At 40.3% G+C, this 26,688-nt stretch overlaps 1 protein-coding gene across 2 annotated transcripts in view; it reads right to left on the reverse strand.

The window, feature by feature from the left end:
• The window catches only part of TNPO1 (transportin 1), a 75,405-nt gene that overhangs the window by 39,050 nt on the left and 9,667 nt on the right, over positions 1-26,688 (reverse strand). The window contains exons 2-4 of one of the 2 annotated variants that reach the window (XM_069000853.1): positions 19,131-19,313; positions 18,842-18,955; positions 16,168-16,243 (exon numbers count right to left, since the gene is read on the reverse strand). In XM_069000853.1, coding sequence (XP_068856954.1) covers positions 16,168-16,243; positions 18,842-18,946 — 181 coding nt within the window. In that variant the 5' untranslated portion in view covers positions 18,947-18,955; positions 19,131-19,313. Of the gene's footprint in view, positions 1-16,167; positions 16,244-18,841; positions 19,065-19,130; positions 19,314-26,688 lie in introns of those variants that run through there. The other variant, XM_069000854.1, reaches the window with a different exon arrangement.

The raw sequence follows: 26,688 nt of genomic DNA on the forward strand, positions 1-26,688 counted from the left end.
AGCCACCCAATGAATACATATTTGAGACAATTTTACAACTTTATCTACACTATATGGTTTAAATATCAACTTATAAACAATGTAAAAAATAAAATTCATTTCACTTGCGCAGCACTACATTGGCCAGCATCTTTTCTGGGAGAGGGAGGGAAGCAAGAGTTTATTATTTTAAATAAAAAACTAAAGACTCTATGCATGGACAAACTTTTCTCAATCACACAACTTAGTTGTGAGCTGTCACAAATATTACTACAGTTACTTGGCAAGTCAAATCAAGTAATTTTGACACAGTAGTCTCTGAATTAAAAGTAAAATCTTCACATCAATTCTTATGCCAGTAATGGATGTCAAACTCTGATTGCTTTTACGTAACTTCCATTGATAGGTACACACACCTTCAAGAAATTCAGTCATTCATAAATTATTACAATTACTTAATATTGTGCCTGGGGAGAAAAGAAGCCAAAGGAGTCCTCCTTTAATTTCCACATGTTTTAAAACTTTTGCAAACCACAAAAAACCATTATTGTTAGCACCCACAGATACCAAATACAATAGTCACTGTAATTCTTTATCATCTAGCACTATCTTCTTGGTATGAAAGAAATCAGTGACAACCAATATCTGATAAGAACACAGTAGGCTAGTCACTAGTAGGATAAACTCTAGAATGAAAATATTAAACAGTACATTAAATAAACAGGAAAAACATTAATCCATTAGAATGCCTGGCTACAGCTACAAAAGGGACAAGGCAACAGCTTCAATTTAACCAAGCAGAGATACACATACTATTAAGTTCCTTTTGTCAAAACCAGACAGATTAGTCAACTGGTTTAGATAAAAATAAAGGTCACATGAAGGTGAAACTTCAGGACCATTTTTTTTTCTTCACAAACTATTCTACGGTATGTGGCAGTACAAAACATCTTTAATCCATTCTTTTAGACAGGATATCAGAAAAAGTATTCTTCATAGAATGATATCCCACATATCTGCAACAAAGATTCCATGGGATTCATAATGGAAGTGGCATCTGACAAATGAAGTAACAAAATGAGAAAAAGAAGAAAAATTTAAAATAAAACCAAAATCAATTATCAAAAGACTGAGAGGTGACAAGCAAAAATCACAAAGGACTTTGTGCTGAACAACCCCCAACCACTTGAGCTACAGAAGCAGCCCAAATCTGATATCCAAGCATTAAAAAAATATACAAATAACAAATAGTTAAAATCTTAGTTTGAGAAAACAATTTCAGATATGACTGGACAAGGTTATTTATGGAATCCACAGTGTTCAACAACTTAACAGCTACACTGTCAGAAGATAGTAATATAGGCCTGGATGGAATTCTTGCTATAACACCAAAATTACAGGCAGATGGCTTAAGAGCTGAGTAAGACACTCCTTAGTCTTCATAGATTTTGTGATTAGTTCTGTCAGCCATATGCTTCAGCCATCAAAAAAGCTCACAGTCTTGTCTCCTTTTATCTCAGTCAACTTGGAAGTATAGAGTTGACAAGAACATATAGTACAAGAAAAAGAAGGAATGTGAAGCAGACCTCTGGCATTTGGTATCATTTTTGCTGCCAAATCAGTTAATCAGTTGAAGATTCATCTCTCACATTGCCTCACTTTAAAACAAAACCATATAACAACTGTCTTTTGTTTCTCAATAAATTTTCAATTCTGTTTTAAGACTCTCATACTAGTTCCAAATTTTAATAACAGACAGAGCAAGTAGATACATAGCCACAGTACACAAATTATTTTAGGGTTACTGAAGTACTTTTAAGAGCCAAAGTGTGTCCTCAAATAGCCACATTTCATCTACTGAGGGTTTGTATGACAAAGGGTGCACATATGAAAGCCACAAGGTTTTTGTAGCCCACCTGCAAGCCCAGAGAAGTATATATTTCACCATGCCTTTTAGAATCATAGAATGATTTGAGTTGGAAGGCACCTTAAAAGGTTATCTCATCCAACATCCTCACCATGGGCAAGAACATCTTCAATTAAATCAGGTTGCTCAGAGCCCCATACAATCTCACCTGGAATGTTTAAAAGGATGAGGCACTCACTACTTTCTAGGCAACCTGTTCTAGTGTTCTACCACCCACATTGTAAAAAACTTCTTCCATAGATCTAGTCTAAACCAACTCTCTTTTTGTTTAAAATCATTACACCTTGTTCTATCACAATAAGCCTGGCTAAAAAGCTCATCCCTGTCTTTCCTATAGGCCCTCTATAAGGTATTGAAAGCCTGCAGTAAGATCTCCTCAAAGCCTTATTTTTCCCCATGCTGGATCACCCCAGTTCTCTTAGCCCTTCCTTATAGTAGAGGTGTTCCAACCTTCTGATGATCTTTGTGGCCCTCCTCTAGACCTGTTCCAAGTCTTTCCTGTGCTGTGCCCCTGCTTTCAGTGTCTGTGCATTTCCTTCCTGCCCTTTAGTTTGACCAGCAGGTCAAACATAACTTGCTAGATCACTAAAAGAACTGACTGGGATGAGAACATTTGTCCATTCACAAGCTGTGATATAATGATTTATGAGCATGGTTGTATTTGCTGTGGTATCTCGTGATATTGGCAACACTAGATGTGAGGGTGAGATGTTTCCTAAGGCAAAACTGTCTGTCTATCTCCATCTTAAAGCTGTAAAGCCTTTTCCAGAAATAAGTGCTCACTCTGTGTTTTAACTATCAATAGGGAGTTACTATGTACCAATACAAAATGTGTATTGACAATGACTAGTGTCACTGCTGCATATGAAGATTTCTGATGCACTAATGAGACTGACTCTGATAAAAGAGAAAAAATAAAAAAAAAAAAAAGAATTCCACAAGAACTCTGTAATATGGGAAGCAGAAAATGAACAATTTCTTCTATCGTAATATATAAGAATACAGTACAAAAACAGCTTCACAAACTTCCTAGCAGAAGAAAATCCTACTTTTTTTGATATAGGACTATGCCTGAAGTGTAAGTCTTTTGACTTAAATGGATATGGTTACTATCATGTCTGGAGCCGGAGTAGTATTTCAAAACATTCAGTGTATGTCAACACATAAATGACCTTGAAATGTAGTGACTAGTCTGAAGTTAATCAGTGCTCTCCATTGACTTATGTGAGTCATGGAAAATAATTTAACTCAATTGCCTAAGCTTAGGAATGTCTGTAAGAGACCAAAACAAAGCTGGAAATGTTCTGCTGATACTGAGTTTTGCATATTTATTGAATAATGAGTTATACTTCTTAACATGATGGTGTAAATAAAATTGAACTGTGGACAATATGGAACGGGTATTGAACTGCTGACCAGAAATAAACTTGTTGGTTAGTACATTTGAGTGTATGTGGCAAGGTTTTGGTAGTGGAATGGGGGCTACAGAGGTGACTTCTCTGAGAAACTGCAGGAAGTGTCCCCCAAGTTCAACAGAACCAGTGTCAAATGGCTCCAAGATGGACCTGCTACTGGCCAGGGCTGAGCACATCAGCGATGGTGGGAAAACAGCAGAGGAGCAGGTGCCCATCTCTTCACTCTCAAGACAGGAAATGGCATGAAGTTGAGTCAGGCAAGGTTTAGGTTGGCTGTCAGGAAAAGGATGTTTACCCATAGGCTGGTAGAGCACTGGAACAGGCACCCCAGGGAAGAGGTCACAGCACCAAGCACAACAGAGTTCAAGAAGCCTTTAGGGTAACACTTTTAGGCACACAGTGTGATTCCTGGGGTATCTTGTGCAGGGCCAGCTGGACTCAATGATCCTGATGGGTCCCTTTCAACTCAGCATATTCTATGATTCTCTGATTTAAGAAAGGAAAAAAGTTACTATGCAAGAGCAATTGCAGCCAGAGCAGAAAGGAGTGAGAATATGTGAGAAACAGCCTTGCAGACATGAAGGTAACTGAACGAGAGGCAGGAGATGCTCCAGGTGCTAGAGCAGAGGTTCCCCTGCAGCCTGTGGTAAAGACCATGATAAGGCAGGCTGTCCCCCTGCAGCCTACGGAGGTTCATGGTGGAGGAGATATCCACCTGCAGTCCATGCAGGATCCCACACTAGAGCAAATGGGTGCCCAAAGGAGGCGGTGTGTCGGGGTCCCTTCCCCGCCATGTAGCCCTGGGAGCCCTGAGGGGAGGCACGGGGTTTCCCTGCCCCCGGTCAGCCTCATTCCCCATTGGTTGGTTTGTGTTCCCCTGCGCGGGCAAAAGGAGCTCGGGTCCTGACTGTAGCAGTTCCTCGGCAGAGCCCGGCCATGCGGCTGGGGAAATAAACATCTCTGAAACATCTAGCAAGAATCGATCCGTATATATTTGTTTTCCACGGGACTCCTGGTTTGATATAGGCGTGTTGCAGTATCCCCACTGTAACAGCGGTGACCCTATGGGAAGCCTGTCTATGGAGCAGTCTGTTCCTGAAAGACTGCACTCCATGGAAGGGATTCACACTGGAACTTTGTGAAGAACTGCAGCCTGTGGAAAGGACTCATGTTATAATAGCTTGTGGAGGACTGTCTTCTGTGCGAGGGATGTCACACTGGAGCAGGGGGAAAGTATGAGGAGTGCTCCCCCTGAGGAAGAACGAGTGGCAGAGAGAATGTGTGATGAACTAACAACAGTCCCCATTTCCTGTCCCCCTGCATCACTGGGGGAGAGAAGGTAGAGAAAAGTGGGTGTAAAGTTAAGCCCAGGTGGAAGGGAGGTGTTTTTAAGATTTGGCTCTTTCTCATTACCCTACTCTGATTTGACTGGCAATAGATGAAAGTATTTCCCCAAGCCTGTGACAACAATCAGTGAATGATCTCTCCTCTCCCTGTCCTTATTCTCAATCCACGGGAGTTTTGTTGTATTCCCTCACCCAAGTCCAGCTGAGGAGGGGAATTACAGAGCAGCTTTGGCAGGGATCTGGCATCCAGCCAGGTCAACCCACTACAATTAGTTCTGGAAGGTTTTGTATTCTGGTAATTACCACATGTCAATCAGAGTGCCAAATTCTGTATATCTCTACAATTTGAAAATCAAGAAAAGGTTAAAGAACTAATTTTCTAGTTTCACTCCTACTTTCAGCTTCTCTATCAAATCTCCACAAACCGGTTGTCCCAGCACTTTTCCTCTCTCGTGGTCTCATGTGTTGTCTCCTGATCCAGCATTCTAGAATTCTATCAGGAGCAGAAGAATCATTAGTAAAAAATAGGGATTTAGCATGATGAGAACATGATTCACTACAAGGTCCTAAACTATACAACAAATGCAGGATAGTGCTGTAGTTTGAAAACATTTTAAAAATAATGTCATCTCTCTCTGGCATTTACTTTTTGAGGATGGGGAAGAGGAAAACAACATGGACTTCTGCACTTAGTCGAGTGCATGGGAAAAGGAAATTATGACGTTCCCAACGGAACTTGCTTAGACAGCATCTGGCAGTGAATGAATACAGATTTAGAGTCATTAATCTATCTGAAGAAATTGCCTCATCAGATGAGTACAGGTTTTGTCACCCTATGAATATCGAAGGTGAATCTTATATATTAAAATATAGGATAATCTGTCGTTTGAATAGCTGTTAGTACACAAGGATTACTTTAATGAGTAAAATAAGGCTGTGTTATCAAAATGAGTAATTCAGAATCCTATTCAAACTGCTGAGTATTGGAAAACACAAAATACAGGATACTAACAACACTGGTGCTGTACAGGGTGCTGCACAGTGGAAGTTTTGCCTAGTTTTCCTTCTGTCTATATCCTACAGGTACAGCTTAACAGAAAGTTGTGTGGTAGCATGCAAGCGCAAATGTTGTCTTAAAGCCAGACTGCTTTGTTTCTCTGACACCCTTACCAGCAAGTAAGGCTTCTTCCCCTATAATGACCACTTAATGAAAGGAAAACCTCCTCCTTTCCTCCACACTGTACTCAGTGTGCTTCCTTTTTTTTTCCCCCCTGTTCATTCTGGCTGACTTTTCTGAGTAATATCATCAGACTTTTAATTAGCAATATTAGTTTGCACTCCAGTAAACATCAGAACATAGTTCTGGCACTACTGCAGGTGTTCTTCCTAAGCAGCTGTGTATCTAGCTAAAACAAGAAAATAAAGAGCACAGACCTGCTTTTAATGCAATACACTTTCATACATTTAATATTTTACTATTGTTATTATTTTAGGAACTTAGATTATTTTTTTTTTTTGTATTTTGGTACCAAACCACTCCAACAGGAGTTCTTACTAGGAAGGCTAAGAGTATGAGTGAAAAAGAGATGCTTTGCTGGGTGACCATACTGCTGCTCCAAGCAATTAGATATCCATCTTCAGTCTCTTTAGTTTTGAGTTTCTACGTATGACTTCATCAGTCTTCTTTCTTTATAAGGGGATGAAAATGAGGAAAACTGGGAGCTCTTATTATTTTGGAATGTTTAAAGCTCCTGAGACTAAAGCTTGTCAGTCAGAATTTTCTCTGATCAGTAGTGTATCTACTAATTCAGAGAAAAACACCCATCTCTTGAAGTTACGTGAATGCCTTTTCTTTGGAGGTGTCATACGTGAAGTCCCTAATTGTGTTTGGTCTTTGCATATTAAGTGCTTTAATTAATTAATTCTGAGTTAAAATATTTTAAATGTTAAAATTAACCCATCAGCCCACGTACAAAAATCAAGTTCCATTATCAGTGTTTTCAATTGTTCAAAGTAGCTTATTAAGAGAGTTGCACCATTCCCAGTTAAAAATCCCAACTTATGCTCCCTTTTCAAACTTCAAACCACCTGTACACTATAAGAGTTATCTTTCCTGTGTTTACTGTATACTTTTACAAGTGTCTTAAGATGTGTTGGATGTATTTTAGTATTTTTTTAGGTGTTTTTACTTGCACTTTGGTCCAAGGGCTAACTCCAAAAGCCCCAGTTCTAACAGCCAGCAGCTATTTTTAGCCCCATAGCCATTACCCTGCAGGCAAGCTCCATGGCAACCTGAATTTTAATGAAGGCATTTTAGCACCCTTATCTCAACTGACACCACCCCTCTGACAACGACGAGCTATTGGTGGACTGAGATGATCTGTCAAAGGGAAAGCACCAATCACTTTAAACCAAAGGGGCGGGCTGTAGGCAGGCTGTGGGCGGAGCAAAGGCACTATAAAACAACGAGACAGGTCTCAAAAAGTTCAGAGCAAGAGAGAGGGGACAGGAGAGAGTGTCCTCTGCAGGCTAGCTGTGGTGGACATCAGTGCTGGGCATTAAATGCCTCACTCCTATTTAGGAGCCTTTAGTAACTTTTTTTTCTGACTTTTGGACCAGCCAAAAGTCAGCCCAGCACTGCAAGTCCTTTTTCTCTACCTGAGGTCTAGTGATGTCTCAGCCAGAAGATCTCAGATCCCTGCGCTCCTGGGGCATACCATCTACTGAACCATAGGATCCCAAATTTTTATATTTTTCTAATTTCTGTAATTTTTCAATTTTTCTGTCTTCAATAAATTATTTTAATTTTTTTATTTAACTAAGCATTGTCTCATTTCTCACAGAGGTATCAAAACAAAAATTTGTCCTGTTGAATCTACACTTGCCTGAAGTGCCAGTGTGTGATACTTTAGATGAAGCAGACAACTGCTGTAGGGCAAAGTGGTTATAAACTCCCTACACAGAACTGAGTGCAGACTGCAGTCATTGTTACCTGCAATTGAGTGCACCCACAGCAGGTTTGCGGATGACACAAGGCTGAGCAGTGCAGTTGACACAACAGAAGGAAGGGATGTCACCCAGAGGGACCTGGACAAGCCTGAGAAATAGGTCCATGAGAATCTCATGAAGTAGAGATGCTGCCCCTGGGTCACACAAGAAGAAGAAGCCATTGAGAGCAGCCCTGTGTAGCAGGAGTAAGGGATAAAAAACTGGACATGAGGCAACAATGTGCACCTACAGCCCATACAGCCAACTGTATCTTCAGCTGCATATAAAGCACCATGGCCAGCAGGGTGAGGGAGGGGATTCTCCCCCTCTACTCTATCCTTGTGGGACCCCACCCACAGTGCTGCATCCAGCTCTGGTGTCCCCAGCACAGGAAGGACAACAACCTGTTGGAGCAAGTCCAGAGGAGTGCCACAAAGATGATCAGAGGGCTGGAGCACCTCTCCTGTGAAGACAGGCTGAGACCTGGGGTTGTAAAACCTGGAGAAGAAAACACTTTAGGGAGCCCTCAATTGCTGCCTCTCAGTACTTAAAAGAGGGAGAGTGACTTTTTTCACAGACAGATAGTGTTAAGACAAGGAAAAAGATTTTTAAACTAAAAGAGGAGAGATTTAGATTAGATGTTAGGAAGAAATTCTTTACTCAGAGGGTGGTGAGGCACAAGAACAGGTTGCCCAGAGAAGTAGTGGATGCCTCATCCCTGAAATTATTCAAGGGTTGGATAGTGCCCTGAGTAATCTGATACAGTGGATGGCCCATGGCAGGGGAGTTGGAACTAATCTTTACTGTCCCTTTCAACCCAAACCACTCCCATCATTCTTTGATGATTATGTAATTCTCATGGCACAATTGCTCCTGAATGCCTGTTGAAAGCAGAAGGCCTGAGCTTCATGAGAGTTGTGAAGAGTGTGAATTATATTATTATAGAAAGAGAAGAAAGAAGTTTAAAATACTTTGCAAAAGCAGTAGTAATGCTTATCCTATTACTGGTACTAGCGTGAAACTGTGGAATCAAGATGTGCCTTTTCGATGGAGAGTAAAGATACTCATTTCTGGAGCTGGAAAAACATACTGTGAGTATTATTATTTGTAGTATTAAAAGTCTTTTTTTTTTTTCTTTTAGGTTCCACTCTCTTCTGACATTAAAGGAAAGATGTTTTAACTTGTACATGAAAGATGGTAAAGGGTATTCCTTTACTAAAGCCAGTTTGCCTTTATAGAAGTGGTTGTCTATACAGTTGCATCTGGCCCAGCACTGCAAGCTAACACACATGCTGAAACAGCTTTATCATCCTAATGCCTCACAGCAAGTATGCTTCCTGAAAATCTGGAACAAGGTGGTGATATTGCTTCCTAGGACCCTAAATCATACACCAGCTAAAAGAGCTGGTGGTCCTTCCAAAGAGCTGGCACCTCTGAACTGCATTAAATCAAATACCACCTGGTGAACAGAAGTCCCTTTAGAAACACTGGCAATGCTTTTGCTTTCTGTAGGAAAACACCCCACAGGAATGCTTGATACTGGCATTTTAAGTACACTTAGGTTTAATGTAAAAAAACAACCAAACATTACTGAGTATGAGAGTTTGCTTTTTAAAAAAGCATACAAAGAAATACCCATTGCAGAAGACTACATTCAGCTTGTAAAGACACATTAGGGAAAGGCTTGAAATCGCTGATTAAATACCTCCCCCTTACACCTAAAGATTTCTTTTAAGGCCAAAACAGATCTTACCCGTAACTACTTGAACTTCAGGCAATGACATATCAATTCTTTCCTTGTATGGGCTTCAGGGACAGGGAAAGAGATAACAATGGAGATTTCATACTCTTGATTCTGGATGTTCACAATTAGGAGCTCCAGGCAAGTGTTCCTGAAGCACTGAATAACATAACAAATCCACAATCTAATTCCGTTTCTTACACGACTTTAAATAAATGAATAATCTGTTAGGAGAAGCCTTTCTTTAAACCTGCGCTACAACATCCCTGAAGAAGCATGGAAAGGAGTAATTAGCGAACATATAGGGGGAAGTCAAGGAATTTTTAGTAACTTTACATAATTAATTATCACATGATACATATTATACTAAGTAAGTCTGCTGATTATACTAAATTGGGAGGAGCTTCTGACTTCTTCAAAGGCAGAGAGTACCTGTATAGAGACCTCAATAAATTGGAGGGCTGAACAATCACCAACTGTACAAAGTTTTAACAAGTACTGATTCGGCATTGGGGATGGGGCAACCCTGGATGTGCAGACAGACTGTGGAATGAGATGTTGGAAAGCAGTGCCACAGAAAGGGACCTCAGAGTTGATGGCAAGTTGAACCTGAATCATCAGTGCCCTGGCAGCCAGGAAGGTCATCTGTGTCCTGGGGGGCATCAGGCACAGCATCACCAGCCAGGCAAGGGAGGGGATTGTCCCGCTCTGCTCTGCACTGGGGCTGCCTTACCTCCAGTGCTGGGGGCAGCTCTGGGTGCCACAATAGCCTAACGTAAGGCTAGAGAGCATCCAAAGGAGGGCCACAAAGATGGTGAAGGGCCTTGAGGGGAAGCCATAGGAGGAGGTCACTTATTCTGTTCAGCCTGGAGCAGCCTGAGGGTAGACCTCATTGCAGTCTAAAACTTCCTTGTGAGGGGAAGGGGAGCGACAGGCACTGATCTCTTCTCTGTGGTGACAGTGACAGGACCTGAGGGAATGGCCTAAATTTGTGTAAGGGGAGGTTTAGGTGGAATATCAGGAAGAGTTTCTTCACCTAGAGGGTGGCTGAGCACTGGAAGAAGCTCCCCATGGAAGGGGTCACAGCACCAGCCTGACAGAGCTCAAGAAGCATTTGGACAATGCTCTCAGGCACATGGTGTGATTCTTAGGGGCATCCTGTGCAGAGACAGGAGTTGGACTCTATGAACTTTGTGAGTCCCTTCCCACTCAGGACATTCTGTGATTCTACTCTGTCCTTTAAGATATTTATACAACTCAACTATCAGATTTATGCACTGATTAGTAAAAGTCAGTCTTTTTGTAATTCTTCATGTATCTGAACTTCAGAGAAGAAAATGTTTTGCTGTTAGTAGGACACTATGTAGGGTATTCACCATTTTAAACTGTAAAGGCACATTAATCTGACTTGATTTCTGAATAGTAATGCAATCAGATCTGCTACTTGACAATTATTTTTTGTATATTTAATAATGATATGTAGTAACTGTACTGGGGCGAAGTCGTAGGGGAGTTTTTTTTTTTATTTAACAACTAAAACTCCTGAATCATTTTTCTGGATTAATCCTTCCAATCAAAGATGTCTTCTTGAAATGGGTAGTTGGCAAATTCACATATGATCTCACATAATGGTCTTTTTCTTGCTCAGCTTCAATTATCTTTCAACACCAACATGCCAGGAAAGAACCTAATGGAATAGACTCATGAACACTGCTCTCTGGATCAAGCTTAAATTTCAAGACTCATCAGAAACATTCACATCAAACCCACATGACCATTTTGGATTCCAGTAATACCTTATAAAAAGCTGTTTCAAATTATATGTACAAAACTAGATTAATTATTAGTGTCATGATTACCAGAACATAAATTACTATCAGTGAAAAGCTTCGTTGAAACAAAAATTTGGTGTGGGAGGGAGGGGAGGGAGTAGGGTGGGGACAGGACCTTTCTCCATGGTAATGTTTCAGGTCAAAGTAAAGTACTCTGAATGACTAGATCATCACATAAACAAGACCAAGAACTGCAGAGACACTGTTCCTCCATCTTCAACTGGTTTATAAAAATCTGAAGTATTTTGGAAATGAGCTCAAAAGACCATCCTTAAAGCCTGTGACAAAAACAGTACTAAAGCAGTGTTCTCAACTTCAGCTCATCCACCTTCAGAGTAAAAGATCGTCTCAAGGACTCTGATCCTTGACTGCAATAGCCTTACACCACTGGTTGTGACCAGTCAATCTACTGAGATAACACTCTGTGGAGAATAAATAGTAGAGTTCTCATGTTTGGATGGGGTGAAGAGTCAGTCACTAAAGCACCTTCACAAGATCACCATTGTGTAACTGCAGCAGGATAGACAACTGCAGTTACACAAGCCAGCAGAAAGTATCAGGACCAACATGCACTTTATCTCACTATTTTCCCATTAGGGCAGGACCTGCTGAGAGCCCAGCGGACGGGGAGCAGATGAATGCAGAACTTTACAGAGACGATGAAAAACTAACCGTGACCCACTGAATAACAATGGACATAATCTTTTCATAATTTAGTGCAAAGCCACATCCATCTCCCATTCACAAAGCTGAGGATGCTGTTTGAAATAAAGTATGGTGTAACTCTGGACTGAAACTAAGCAGAAAACACCAGGAAATTGATGAAGTTGTCCTACAACAGGACAATGGAAATTAAGAAGGGTGCCATTTCTGCCTGTCTCTTTGAGAGTAGAGGGAGAAAGAGGTATCTTACAAACATTGATTTACAAAAGGCATAAACAGGTTTTCATACAGCCAACTTTGAAAATTTCATCATTGCAGTCAAGAAGGTCTGAAACAAACTCAGTACTTCTGCTTGCAATATGAACTATTCATATTATGACATCTAGAGGTCCTGATTTGCCTCAGGCTTCAAATATCTTGGAAAACTGCCTCAATACACCTTAAGCAGAGATTAGAACAGGTCTCAGTAAGACAACAAAGAGGCGGAAACTAGGAAAATGCATTCTCATACTTTCTTTCAAAGAAACATACTTGGACTAGGGATGCAATAATGCAAACAAGGAAAGGGGGATTTAGATGTATGACTTGGATCAAAGCAGGAAAGCTGCAGTTAAATGAAAAAAGCAACAACAGAGGCAGAACTGATGCTTCCGTGTAGTACTGGACTGTTTCAGTCAACCACACAAAACCCAGAAAACCATCTGAGAAGCAGAAGCAACATGCATACACTCCAGAAAACAAATTATTAACAGAATACAGAAGACTACAGGATTCTGAGCTCACCTCAGGGGACACTGGAAGAATAAAACCACAGTATCAACACTGTGGTTGTTGATACGTGGCAGTATCACTACATTGTCTGTGAGATTTTTTTACTTTCCTATCCAAGAAGGAATACCTACACTAACAGTGCCTACAAGAAATACTTTCATTTACAGATAAATTAGCAAAACAACACTTTTTTCATTCAGATACTTTTCAGTCAATCTGGACTCCATCTTACCTACATAAGAAAGATCTCTGAGCACCATACTTCATGGGAAGTACATTCTAGAGATCTGTATCTTAAACTTTAATGGCTTTGGGATCTTATTTTATTTTCATCAGCCTGCCTACTGCCTAACTGAATGCTAACTGAATGCCCAACTGAATTTCCTTAACAATTTTTATACTGTGATGTTTTTAACACTGGAGTTCATTCAGATTCCCAACACTATCCTTAGAAATGCACATTAATTTTAAAATAATCAAAACAAACAAACAAAACCTCAACAAACAAAAACCCAAAACCTAAACCAAACCAACCAAAACTAAACAAATACAACAAAACCAACACAATCCTCCTCCCCCTGCAACAAACAAAACCAAACCAACCAAACAAAAAACAACTCAAATCCAAAAAACTAAGAAAAAAGAAATGAAGTGCTTAAAGCTTGGGCATAGACATGCTGTAGCAGCAAACCAGGCCATATATTTTCATTGACGAAATGGTAGCGGGGCGTTCCTGTGTCCAGAAAGGCGCAAGCTTAACAAGCTTTGACAGGACCCAGAAAAATTTCAATACAAAACCAAGAAAACCCCTACTTAAACGTAGGACTATCACAACAGATCCTGAACCAGTAAGTCACAAGTATTCAGAAACATATGCCTGATGGCACTAAGACTAGAGGAAAAGAAGTTAACAGTTTTTTCAACTGAATAGTAATAACCCTCTGTTGCTAAAACAAAGAAAATTTCCTACACAAAAGGTTTACCTAAGTATCTTAAAGGCAGGACTCAGTGAAAGCCAGTTTTGCAAAAGAAGTTTTCTTGCAAAGTTAATTGTCCACAGAGGTGTAAAACTCAGGTCAAAGGTAAGTCGGTGCCATCTTCACTGCAGGACAATGATACTATTTAACACACATTTCAACCAACCAAATGATAGAACGCCCACAATCAGGAGCTGTCACCTAAATGTATCCGTATGCACCATTTTCTCAGCAGAAGTTTCAACAGTAGCAAAACCTGAATCAAAGGTTAGTTCCATCTGCTACCAAACCAAGATTTCTCACGGACTATCAAAACACCTTCGTTTTTAAGGTGTTTTGATAGTCCACAATAGTCAGAGATGTTGTAAGCCCATTTTTATTGCTCCTTCTGCTGGGATAGTATGGCCCCAAAAATCCTAGGATAGAAAAGTATGAATATCTATGCTTTTGGTCTGTGGCAAGGCTGTAAAGACAGACAGCCAAGAGAACCTGCTTTAGGAGGGAAAAAAGCAGAATGCTTTCTTAGTACTGAAGACAGGCATCTACTGGGATGAGTCCATCCAAGTGTTGCAGCTGTTGACCAGCAATTCTAACAGTCTCACCTTACTTGAGCATGAGGGAAGATGAAGGGCTCTTGGTTGGATTCAAAGCAAATCCAATCAACCACCTTCTGCCATTCTTCGTTAGTCCTACCCAGCCAAGGCAACAGGGTATTTAGAATTCAGCAAACACTATGCAAAATACCAACACCAGACTTGGTTACAGTACTTTCAATATTTTGCAAATTTCCAGAAACAGAAATACAAAGTTAAAAAATAGTTGCCTTGGACAAAGGCAGGACAAGATGCAGGACAAGAGCACCACCAAAATAACAGATGCTTTTCAGCAGTCTCACAAAAGACCTGATGTATTTGTGAGAGGTATCAGTGCAATCTGATCCAAAGCACCTCTCCCTGGAAGTCAACTTGCTACTTCTTCCCAGCTTGCTTGGCCCCTCAACCTACTGGAAAACCTGCTTTTTTTCTCCCTCAGATAAAACAGCTTTACACAACCATTTTGTAACAGCTAGCATCTCCTACTCTTTATCCAATTCTAAAGAGGTCGATGTGATTAAACATTAGGAAGGGAAAAGATGACTACTGAATAACCAAAATAGTTCTGTTAGGGAGAACCTGACACACCACTAAACACCAAACATCTGTGACAATCTAGAACCTGAGGCTCAAATAGTGAATGAAGAAAGTTAGCAAGTTGTGTTAGTGTCAGAAAACAAATTCATGGACCAAAAAAAAAAAAAGAAACATCCCTCTTGTCACATCCTTTGTACAGATTCCATATCCCACTACTGAAATTGCTTTGCTTTTCATTTTTCTGGTAATGGTATAAAGGACATGGTGTATCTACACTGGCACCCTACTCAAAGATTCAGTATCCTGGCTGATTTAAGTCTTGAAAACGCTCTCAGACTTAAGGTACTCTCCCAGGACTTTACAGATTATTAGGTGATTTCCTACAGAGAACATACAAAAGCACTGAGATGTACTCTAACCTTCAAACAGGAAAACATACTTTCATACTCCTCTCTGTTTCTCTCCTCCTGAAGTAAGCTGATACAACCAAAACAGTAGTTAAAATGTAGACAAATGTTCTTGACAATTCTTTGAACATTACAGGCCACACAAAAGTAAAATCAAATTCAAAGGGAAAAAAGCAAGCATTCACAAACAAAGTTTTGAAACAATAAATGGCAGAAAAAGTACTAGTAGCAGAACACTAAAGGAAAAAAACCTAGAAAACAACCCAAACAACCAAACACAATGATTACAAACAAATGTAAAGAAGACAGATGTGCTAAAGAGATCTTGAAACAAATTTCATTTTTCTATCAAAGACATCTCAAAATAATAGCTATAGTACACGGAAAAGATAATTTTTCACACACTCTGATCACAAAGGAATTGGCTGAATTTACTGACTGGTAGAGGCTACACACTATGCCATATACAGTCTGTACTGTAATGTCCATAACAATAAAACAACATGATTGATTTCTAATTGTATCTTGCTACAATTAAAACTTCAGAATGAAGATTATGACAGACATCTTTGGACAACTCTAAATATGTAGTCTTCAAAGTATTTAGCAGTCTCATTACTATGGAGATAATTATCATAATTGAACTTAGCAGTATGTTTTATAATGTATACAGTCATGATTCATCACAGTTATTCCACAACTTCACTGCAGTCCAATAGAGGTATGATGCTCTAACATTTCTCAGAAGATTTCATAGGACATTTAGAATGGATTCCATTCTAAGGCTGATACTGCAAGTACTGGTAAGTTATCAGATTTTTTTTCCCCACAAAGACCCCCAAGTGCGTAAGTGAATTCTACATGACCATGGAGCTCAACCAACCAGCAAACTGACTGGAGTCAGCTTTCTATTTCTTTGAAGCTAAATAATATAATTTTTTTTTAAAGGCAAAGAAAAGTAAAATAAAACAGTCACCATCTCACAACTTACCTTCAGACTTCAACTTTGTAAGAACAAAAATCAGGTAGTTGTTGAAATCTGGATACTGATTGAGTTGTTCTAGTTTCTGAAGAGAGAAACTGTTAAGGAAAGTTGAATCTTTACATACAACATTTATAGCTTTCTGGATACAAAGGTTGTTATATTTGTTATGTACTGCTACATCACTTCAACCAGCTGTGACTATAAGCTCACGATATACAGAATATGAACAACCTAAAAAGAGTTTCTGTAATTTTCTTACTGAAACAATAGCTTTTAGTTATGGGGAAGTCTAAAAAAATAATCCATGGACAGACATAAAAATTAATAGATCCTTAAAAATATCTATAAAGCCATATCACTGAAACAGGCAGCTGAACACTACCAACGACTGTGTATTCAAATGGATCAAAAAGTATCAGAAAGAAGAAGAAAGAACAGAAAGAGCAGTATTTAACAGAAACTTAATGAGAAAACACTTACTTGGTCTAAAAAATGAAGACTAGCTCTTAGATTATTTTTCTTAACAACTTCTTCACCCACTTAACTTTTCTTATTCCATGAAACATACAATAACTTAATTTGAAAAATATCTGAAACCATACCAATTCATATCTTTACTAACAAAGGGTTTTAGCTAACCTATACTGCCCACTTCATTGTATTTGACATCTAAACACCCAAGTGTGCTAAAACAGGATCATAAAGAAACAGCATTACAGAATAAACACACAGTTTTTTTAATTTTTCTACAAAAAAATAAAGACTAAGTGTACTTTAAATTTGAAACCATTAATCACAACCCTGCTTGGACATCCTACTAAATAGCATTCTGCAATACAACAGACATCACAATTTCATGTGTGTCTGTGGAAACAGTCTCAAAGGACAGGCATAAATTTTTTTAGTTTTTTTTTTTAAATTATAGGACATGGCCTGTATTAGACCATTTTCCCAAACTGATGTACAATACACTGCTAAAACTATCCCACTTCTCTAACCTTTACAAGCCAACATATGAGGACCTACTGGAAACAACAGGTATCAACACAGCAGGGAGTTTTCACTACCACTTAAAAAGAATTTCAAACATCAGTTGAAATGACTTTTCAAAGGACTTGACCAAGGTCAAGTTCTATACATCATCAAGACAGCATGACTTATACTGCCCATCTTGCATATATGATGCTATAGTTCAATAAACAAACCAGATGTAATTAAATTACTTGAAGCAAAGCTTTAAAATATAATTTTACACTACAGCTACACCATAAACACTGGTCCTATAAACACTTTGGTATTTTAAATACTAACGAGCACTGGTTTAAGCTTGGGGCATTATCAGAACACTACTTCTTTGGACTCTCCTGCTTAGGATTTTTCAAAGAAAGCAATCACATTTTAAAAATTTGGAACACAGCTGAAAGAACAAGATGATCAAGATGAAATGGACCTTCACCTTTCAGACAGGAGCAGAAGCCTTCCTGATCTTCACTGCATTTGCTACAAAAGTCTAGAAGTGGAGCAAATTTGGCTTAAAGCTAAACACTTAATATAAATATATACAGACACACATATGTTCTTACCTACTTAAATAAATTCTGTTGCTTTCTGTGGAGACCTTCAAGAAAATGCCTTAAATAAAAAGGGATCCAGATAACAAACTCACATCCTTCATAGATTTTCAGCACTTCTATAAATTTCAAAGCACTTATGGCTAGCTCAAGGAACAGGAGACAATAGATGAGGCTTTATTTTTTAGGGCCTATGCTTCTATTAGTCTTAATTTAAACGTTTTGCTTTCTCAATCCTTGCTCCTTAAAACCTTGCTACTCATTACTTCTACAATCAAGAGTGACCCGGGGGGGGGGGGGGAGGGGATGGAAAGGAGGGGGAGGGGCGAGGGCAAAAAAACCCCCAACAATTCACAACACCAACACCAAATGTACTGCAAAGCAGCACAAGAACCCACTACTATAGAGCTCCCCTTTTTCGTGAATTTTAACGAGCACAGTTTCAGGATCAGGCTTCCATGCAAATAAAAACATCCTCACCAGGTACCAAACTGCGCAGTGTCAGAGCCAGCAGGCCCACGAGGGCGGGCAGGCAGAGGCTCTGCCAGCGGCACTACCCCCACCAGCTACGGCTTTCACCTCGATTCCCGGCGCCAGATTACTTCGAGAGGCCCCTACTCGCCCCCGCCCTGCCGCGGCGACGGCAGGCACAGCGCGCAAGGCACCCCCGGCCCCTTCGGCGGGACCCGCCGGGCCGAAGGCCCCGTTCCCGCCCGGCCGCCCTAGGGGCTGGGCGGGGGAATCCGAAAGAGCGGCGGATATCGGCGGAGACGAGCCAAAGCACAGGCTTTGAAAATATATAAACAAATTTTAAAAAAAGAAAATCCCCCAACGGCCAAGCCCAACGCGGCCTTTGGCTCCGGGCTCGCAACAGGTGCCCAGTGCCCCCCGGGTGAAGGCGCCCCACGGCCCACCGCGGCGGTTCAAACGCCGCGCCACGCCACCCGCCCCGGCCAGGGCTCGGCCCCCCGCGCTGCGGCGGCTCCGCGGCTGAGGAGGCCCGGCTGCCGCAGCGCCGGCCCCGCTGCCGCGCAGGCCACGCTCCCCCCGCCCGCCCTCGGCCGCCCCCGGCCCACTCTCGGGGCCCCGCAAGCCTCGGCCAAGGATACTTGTTGCACGGCTCTCTGCGTTGTGGTGTCCGGGGACTGGGACTCCTTGAGCAGCTGCAGGATCTGCTGGAGCCCCTGCTCGTCGGGCTTCCACTCGTACTCCATCTTGGCTGTCTGGAAAACAGCAGACAACAGGCGCCCGCGGTTGGCGGCGCGGCAGGGCCCGGGCGGGGGCGGGCGTAGAGGAAGGAAGGCCGGGCCAGGGAAGGGGCGCGGCAGTGCCCGGTCCGCTCCGGCTCTCGTGCCCCCACGCACCCCAGCAGCCGCCGGATAGACGTAGGACACCGACCTGCTCCCGCTGCCTCCGCGCCGAGCAGAGACTGAGTCACGACGAATTTGTGATCCGGCCCGAAGAGCCGCCTCGCGTCCTGCTGGGTCCTAGCGCCGGGCACGGCTCCGCCCGCCCGGGCCGCCTCGGGGCTGCCGGCGCCGCCGTCCGCCTTTCCCCGGTGCGTCCCACACTTCCAGCAGCCTACGGGCGACAGAACGCGAGCACCTCAATCCTGGCAGACGGGAAACGGGGAGCCCATGCCGCCCACCTGAGAATAGACGGAAACCTCCAGCGAACGCGACAGGCGAGGGGCGAAGGGGCACCCCGGGCGCGGCGCGGCCCAGCCCCCCTGGGGCAGCGCCCGGCAGAGTGCAGAGGCTCCTGCCACGGAGAAGTGCGGGCGCGAAAGTAGACCCTGGTGTCACGAACGTGGTACCTGCTGCACTTCTACGTCATTTGTCTGAGTACTGAGCAGATCTCAGATGTTCCCAATTCCACGTGTAAAGAGGGAACAGGACTAAGTACGCGGGGAAGGAGGGGGAGGCTGGGGCATGCAAACTCAAAAGAAACTGTTTTGAATAGCTACCGTATCTTAAACTTAGCCCCAAAATATATCAGGGGAGATCTCAGGTTAAAATTAACAATTTAGATACACATATACACACGTATATACGTAAAATATGCATTACACATGTATGTATATAAATTTTTTAACGTATTATACCTATCCTAACAAGAGAAAGAATACATGCTGTTTAAAACTGGTCTAAAATGGGAAAATGAAAGCCAGTAATTCCCTGTTTTTTATTATCTTACTTTTAGTCACTGTGTTTGTAAGCACCTCACTTGACATGAAAACTAGTTTCTACTGCTTCTGCTGCAGTACAGAACTCAGTTTGAACATTACACATCTCAGCTATAACAACTGTTCAGAAGCACTGAGGACAGGGAGCAATACTGATTCCTAAGGATGCATCCCAGGTTATTTGCTATGTGGCTCTTTGTCTCACCTCCCCAACACTGACAGTCACCTGTCCAGTCTCAGGTGCTAAGAAGTGTTCTTAGCTAATTTTCCTTCTATTACTATGTGATGCTATTCTTGAAGGATGCAATACTGATTTTGTCTCCAACGAAACAGCAAAAGGAGCCATCATAGGCAAGAAGACAGGTAATGTACTTATACTACATATGTGGATGAGTACAGTGAAAGACATTTTGATGAACCAGGAAAGAATGCACACTGGAGTAAGGAGCAGAGAAGTATGTTGCATAACATACAAGACAAAATCAATGGAGAGAACAAAAACAGCTTATGAAAAAAATCCAATAATGGGATATATTTATTAAGCTCTTCTATTTTAGCAACTGCTGTAATTATCAAAGGACTTTCTGGGAGACTACAAAAGCTGAACACCTCTTGAGAGTTTACAGCACCTAACCAAGATGAAGTCAGTAAGGTAGGTACATAAAGACATGCCACCACTTACTAGGAAAGAATGGGCACAAGATTTACATGAGATTTTTGTGATCAGGGTGAATCTCCACTGGTTTCCCTCTAGTACAGGAACATGTCAAAACAAGGATTTTGACCCAGACCACTAAAGCTGATGCTAATGGCTCAGTATGGGCAGGAGACATCTTTCTGGGATGCATGCATAGTTGGAACACATGAAAGCTGAAGTCCAGCAAATCAAGGAAGAGCTAATGTGGGCCTCATGCACCTAACTGTGCCTTAGCAATAAGGTTGTAGAAACTTGATTTTTCTTTGAGACTTCTGTCCCACTTCTGTCAAGTTTGTTTGAACTTGATTAGAGCTTCAAAAGTTACTATTCAGAAATTATGACACAAGGATTATATCTGGAAACCAAGTGTGCTAAAGAACAACATTAAAGATGGGAAACAAGGGAAGTGATCAGAAAGGAAGGCTGAGATACAGAAATAGGAAAGAACAGCTAGAGAAGAACGCCATGGATCCATACCTAAGAATAACTTAGGCTTCTTTCCCAAGAATGTAACTAGAATTCAATCCTGGTAAGAATTTCCACTTTCTGCAGTGAAAAGGACAGAAAAAGGCCTACAAATTGAAGTATGAATGGGAGCCTCTACAGAAAGCCTCTAGTGGAGACATCTAAGTGCTTTACATGATCATCCTCCAAGACAGGTGAGAATAATTTATGAGACATTATCAAGATGAGAAGGTATTCTGCAAGATGAGGTGTCTCCTTTAGCTTCTACATATGAAACCTGTATGAAACCTGAGGAGGAACCTATCTCCAGTCCTTCAAATTATGTAAGGAAGCAAAAGAAGTCAAAATAATTTGACTGAGACAAGAAAAAAAACTTCAGGTTGAAAGCATTACAGAAAAAAACCCAGAAAATTATTTCTTTCTGTATGCTTTGGATTTATATATGTATGCTTTGCCTTTTTTGTTTTCTACTATCTGTTTTCCGCAAGCAAGAATCTTCTTGTACAGAAAAGAAATCAGAATCAATGTTAAATGAAATACTACCCTCCAAAACACAGCCTGCTTCATCCCACTTGATCAGCAAAATGCAGCAGAACTGAATTTGACACACTTCATCTATATATGTTAAGATTACAGAACTTCTTTGAAGACAGAACTCTTGCACAAATGCTGAGGCTAAAATTTGATTTCTCTGTTATGCAGACTTCAGAAGTCATGCACTAGCCATAATCCACTGTTATCACAATGTGTAATATTGAAACAAACAAACAAAACAATTACAAGCCCAATCACTAACCTATATCTTTAATATATTTCTCTCTTCATAGACCTTGCAGTTTTCTACTTAAGTGTCCACAACAAGCCTACAAGAAATTATCTTCCATTTTCTGTTTCAGTTTCTCTTCCATTTTTCTCTCAGAATTCCCCCTTAATTCACGCTGAAATGACACATACATGGCATACAAGGAAACAAAATAAATGGCTACCATATATACCGCTGTTACACGATTCAAAATCCGGGTTTTTTCAGAGTAGTAGCTGTGAATGCACGAGATAGGATTTGATTCTTGCTTCTTCCTAAGGTGATTAACCCAATTTTGTTTCTGCTAAGTGTCCTTACCATCACATTAGAGTGCATTTGATGCTATGTCTTTTAATCTCTCTTGTTGCTTTTCATTATGTTGTAAACAGATACTAACAGGAACTTGGATTAGAATCTGGTTTCTGATCAGCAACATGTATTAATTGATAATTGATACTCAAAACACATATAGACAGAACAAATAGGAGATTCATAATAGAATACCCACCCCATCCCTCAATAGTCTCAGTGCACTTAAAAAAGAAACAGGAGACTGGTGCAAATCCCTCCCAACAATCAATCAGAAAAAACCTGAGATCTGCACTGCTAGGAAAATGTCCCATCCCTCAAATGCAATAGTCTCCAAGCTGTATGTTTGGAACTACAACTTGTCACTGCCAGTGGTTTTGAAACTAGTTTCAAATAATTATTCTCTAATAAATATTAATTCTCAAAATAATCATCATTTCAGAAGTGTTAGACAGTTTCAGCCACTTTACCCTTTAGAAAATTTTTCCCGCTGTTCAGTGTTATTCCACTGTAAAATTGGAATTTTTTTCCAATTTTGAGAGAATTCTAATAGCAACCTTCTTGTCATAAAATTCAGGCATTTTAATCTGTAATATTGGTATTTATTAGTGGTAATCAATCATTCAATCAGTTGCTAAATTCCAGGCTTCTGAATTTCCACACAAACTGCTTATAGTGTTTCTCTGCATAGGATTGTATGCACAGAGGAAATAACAGATATTCCACAATAGCTTTCTGTGTAAACCCTTTTATGTCAAGCTAAGAGTGATGTAGATTAAGCTAAGCAGAAGAAAAGCTCTCATAACACAGAATAAATGTGCCTATGTGAAGGAGCTCATGCAGAATAGCTACTGCTGTACTATTTTGCAATGCCTTGTGCCTAGAGACGTGCCCTACGTCTTCACTTTAAAAAGAATACTGATAGTCCTCACATCCAACATATCAAATGAGCATCGATTCTAAAACATTTGGTGCAGTCTTTGAGTTCAGCCATATGATACAAGATTAGTATTTATTACACAACAATTAATTTGAATAGTCTTACGAAGAAGACACTTTAACCCTGCGAAGCACCAGAGAGGGTACTAAGGAGACTGATGTGAAGACAGTTTGAAAGGATTTTGTGTTCCTGACTGAAACATCCATGAAATTAATTTTCTACTTTTCCAGAGCTGATTGGTTATGGTCGAAGGATTGTTTTAAACAGAAGCCCAAGCAAACTTCAGAAAAATATTTTTAAGATGGGATCTCAACATTACTTCATAATTGTGTTGAGTTGTATAAAAATGGGAGCCAGAAAAGGCTGTAAGCTTACTGTTTTCTAATGCAACACTAACCAATTCCACTATTGCAAGTGTAATTCTGTTGAAGGTAGAACTTTGTGGTTAAGACTGGCACAAAGGATATTAAGTTGCCAATGCAGGAGTGGAATCTCTTCCTGGTAACAACAGTTGCAAAAAAACCCCATTTTTTAAGATTCTTCAATGTCACATTAGATGACGAAAGGCCAAGAGAAAAACCACCTAGCAGAAGATTAAAAAAATTCAACATGATGCACCATATAATCATAAGCCTTGGAATAAAGAAAAAGGTTTTGTGGACGTATCAAACTAAGAATTTGCTTCATTGATACAATTAACATTCAAAGCTGCAAATGTATGGGCTTTCAGGTAATATAACTTCAGACTTGTGTACCATTAATTGACCATTATTTCCTACTGTTATTCACTTTCTCTGGTCAGTAGGTCTAGGAGTAGAAAAAGAAGCTGAAGAAACTGAGAGATATTATGTTAGCTTTCTATTCTCCTGAGACAATTCTAGCCAGAATTCGTTTTGTCTTGTGTATGAAACTAGAAATTGTGTATGTATACAAATGTTCCAACAGTACAACACCTCATAATGAAGCTGAACTCAAATTTCTCGGAACACTGGCATTTCAATATTCAAGGCAAATAAATCTGTAATATGATTTGCTGTCCATGGAATACCATCAGTTTGATGATACACTTTTCCCAAGCATATCTACAGTTACAATAACATATCTGCTCATGAAATCTGTTACACTGTTGCCTGTGTGAAAGGGAGAGCTCATTATTGTTGCAATCACCATCCACGATTTCACGGTTTCTTTTCTCAAAGGTGAGGAGCAGTATTTCTTTTTGCAGAGAATGTCTGTAAAAGCCTACACCATGGAATCCCATCGAAGAGATGAAACAGTACTCAGGGTAAACTGACAGCCTGTAATTCCACTCTACTGACAAGAAGTACATTCCCTCTTTATTTAATGAATACCTCTGCTTCTCATGCATCAAACGAGCATAGAGGAAAGAGCACAGCAATACAGTTTCCATATATATGAAGGTACAAAGCCATCACACCATTGCAGATAAAATGGATCACTGGCCTCAGCATGTGCTAATATTTCTTGTTTTGCAGAACAATTAAGACTTAATTCAAATTAGGATAACAAACACCAACATATAGCACAGGCTTATGTACAGGTCAAAACTGAAACCTGAATCTCTTGCTGTTCATGGGCTAAATTAGATACATAACATTTTCAGCTGCAGGGACAAAAACCTGCCAAGCTTTCACCAACTAGAACATCATCAGAAGCATTTTGATTTCAAATTCTGCTTTAGAAATCAAGGATTGATGGAATGCAAGATGTAATACCATTCTTGTAATTCATGAAAAGTCCAGCTGAATGAAGTCGTAGACAGTGCAAAACTGCAAAGATCTCTAGATTTAAAATGCCTTTGATCAATTAATCTAGACAAGGATGCACCATTTCTTCAAAGGTACCAGTATGAGAGGACAAAAGGAAATGACCTTAAGCTGAGATGAGAGATTCTGACATTAGAAAATATTTTCACTATTAGGGTGATCAAGCATTGTAACAGGTTGCCAAGGGAGGTGGTGGAGTCACCATCCCTGAAGGTGTTCAACAGGCATCTGGACCTGGCACTGGGTGATGTAGTTTAGTGGTTTAGGGGTGACAGTAGTAGTGCTGGATGGATGGTTGGACTGGATGATCCTGTAAGTCCCTTCCAATCTTGATGATTCTATGATAATTTCATTTCCACAGCTAGAGATACCAAGTGGAAAAATAGTGTGTGGCTAATGATTTGCCCCACTGTAATCACACATGTTGGATACTAAAACGGCAGTATATGCTTTTAATGGTGGCAGTCAGAAAACAATCTAAAACCAAATGGAGAGCTGTTTGAGAAAAACATCACCTCATGAATTTGTGACAGAAAATATCAGGTCAATCAGCTGAAATTGAAATTAGTAAAGGGAGTAAGTGGGTGTACAATGGATTAAAGAAATCATTCTTGAGAGCCCAGTTTTATTTAAACCTCTACTGTCAAATTTCATGTCTGAAATCCAGCATGCAATTTTTGCCTGCTTAACTCTTTTAAACATGGTTAGTGTCAAGTGCACATGAACCCTATTCTACTCCCTACTTAAAGTATAGAGTAAGAGTTCTTTCTCTGAGCTGTAGGAGGCAAAGCAACTGATGTCTGCTGGAGGATTTTTGCTGAACTTCAGTTTTTCTAATTGGTAATTCAGGCTTCCCCAAGATGCAGATAAAAATCAAAATGATACACAGCTTTGGAACCTGTTCCTCATGACAGATCAGAATGCAGACGTCTGAAAACATCTGAGACAAGTAGCAGATATAACTTAAAAACGAAGTTATGGCTTAAAAAAACCTTATACATGGATGGGTGTAAGACTGTGAAAAAAGATGCAGTCCCTGAAATTCTAGCATTCACTTTTCCTTCAGTTATGCATTCATTCTTATCAACTAACAGAGATAATAAAAATAAAGACACTAACAGATGTAAGATTCCTCTTCTGACTTACTGCATGCTTGAAAAGGTGGTTCTAGCCCCTGCAAATCTTGGAAGGAAAGTCATACAGTGAGGGACTCCATGGCGCCTCTCACAATGGCTCAGCCCAGACAGACAGGCACAGGCACGTGAATTACATCCATTGCTCTTCTTTTTCACCAATGTCTGCAGACAAAGTCATCTCTGCTACTAAAACCAGCAAACGTAAAGGAGATAACACCTCACCATGGGATAGTGCCAAATTCGGGGAAGTTCTTGGCCATGAAAAGAATGCATTGTTTATTTAAAATTAAGTTACTCACAATTATTAAAAAAACTTAATCTAAGTAAGCGGTGATCTGTTTTTAAGTTAACTTTGAAAAAATCTGCACCATGATGAACTAAAATTCATCTTAGTTCTCCAACTGTTGTCAAAATGTAGGCACTTATAAACCAACCAAGTTTAGAGCAAAATGTATATAAAAAAGTATATATTCCCCATGAAACAGTTCACAAATTTAAATTCCTTCTTGTACAACACTAACAATCATAAACAATAATAATACATTAGAAGGTAAAAATTAGGAATCTCATTTAATAAGATACAGAACTTGTAAAGGTGCTGAAGACCTTTTGCTAGTAGAAAGAAGTAACAAATA

This window comes from Aphelocoma coerulescens (genome assembly GCF_041296385.1).
Source record: "Aphelocoma coerulescens isolate FSJ_1873_10779 chromosome Z unlocalized genomic scaffold, UR_Acoe_1.0 ChrZ, whole genome shotgun sequence".
Taxonomy (NCBI): Eukaryota; Metazoa; Chordata; class Aves; order Passeriformes; family Corvidae; genus Aphelocoma; species Aphelocoma coerulescens.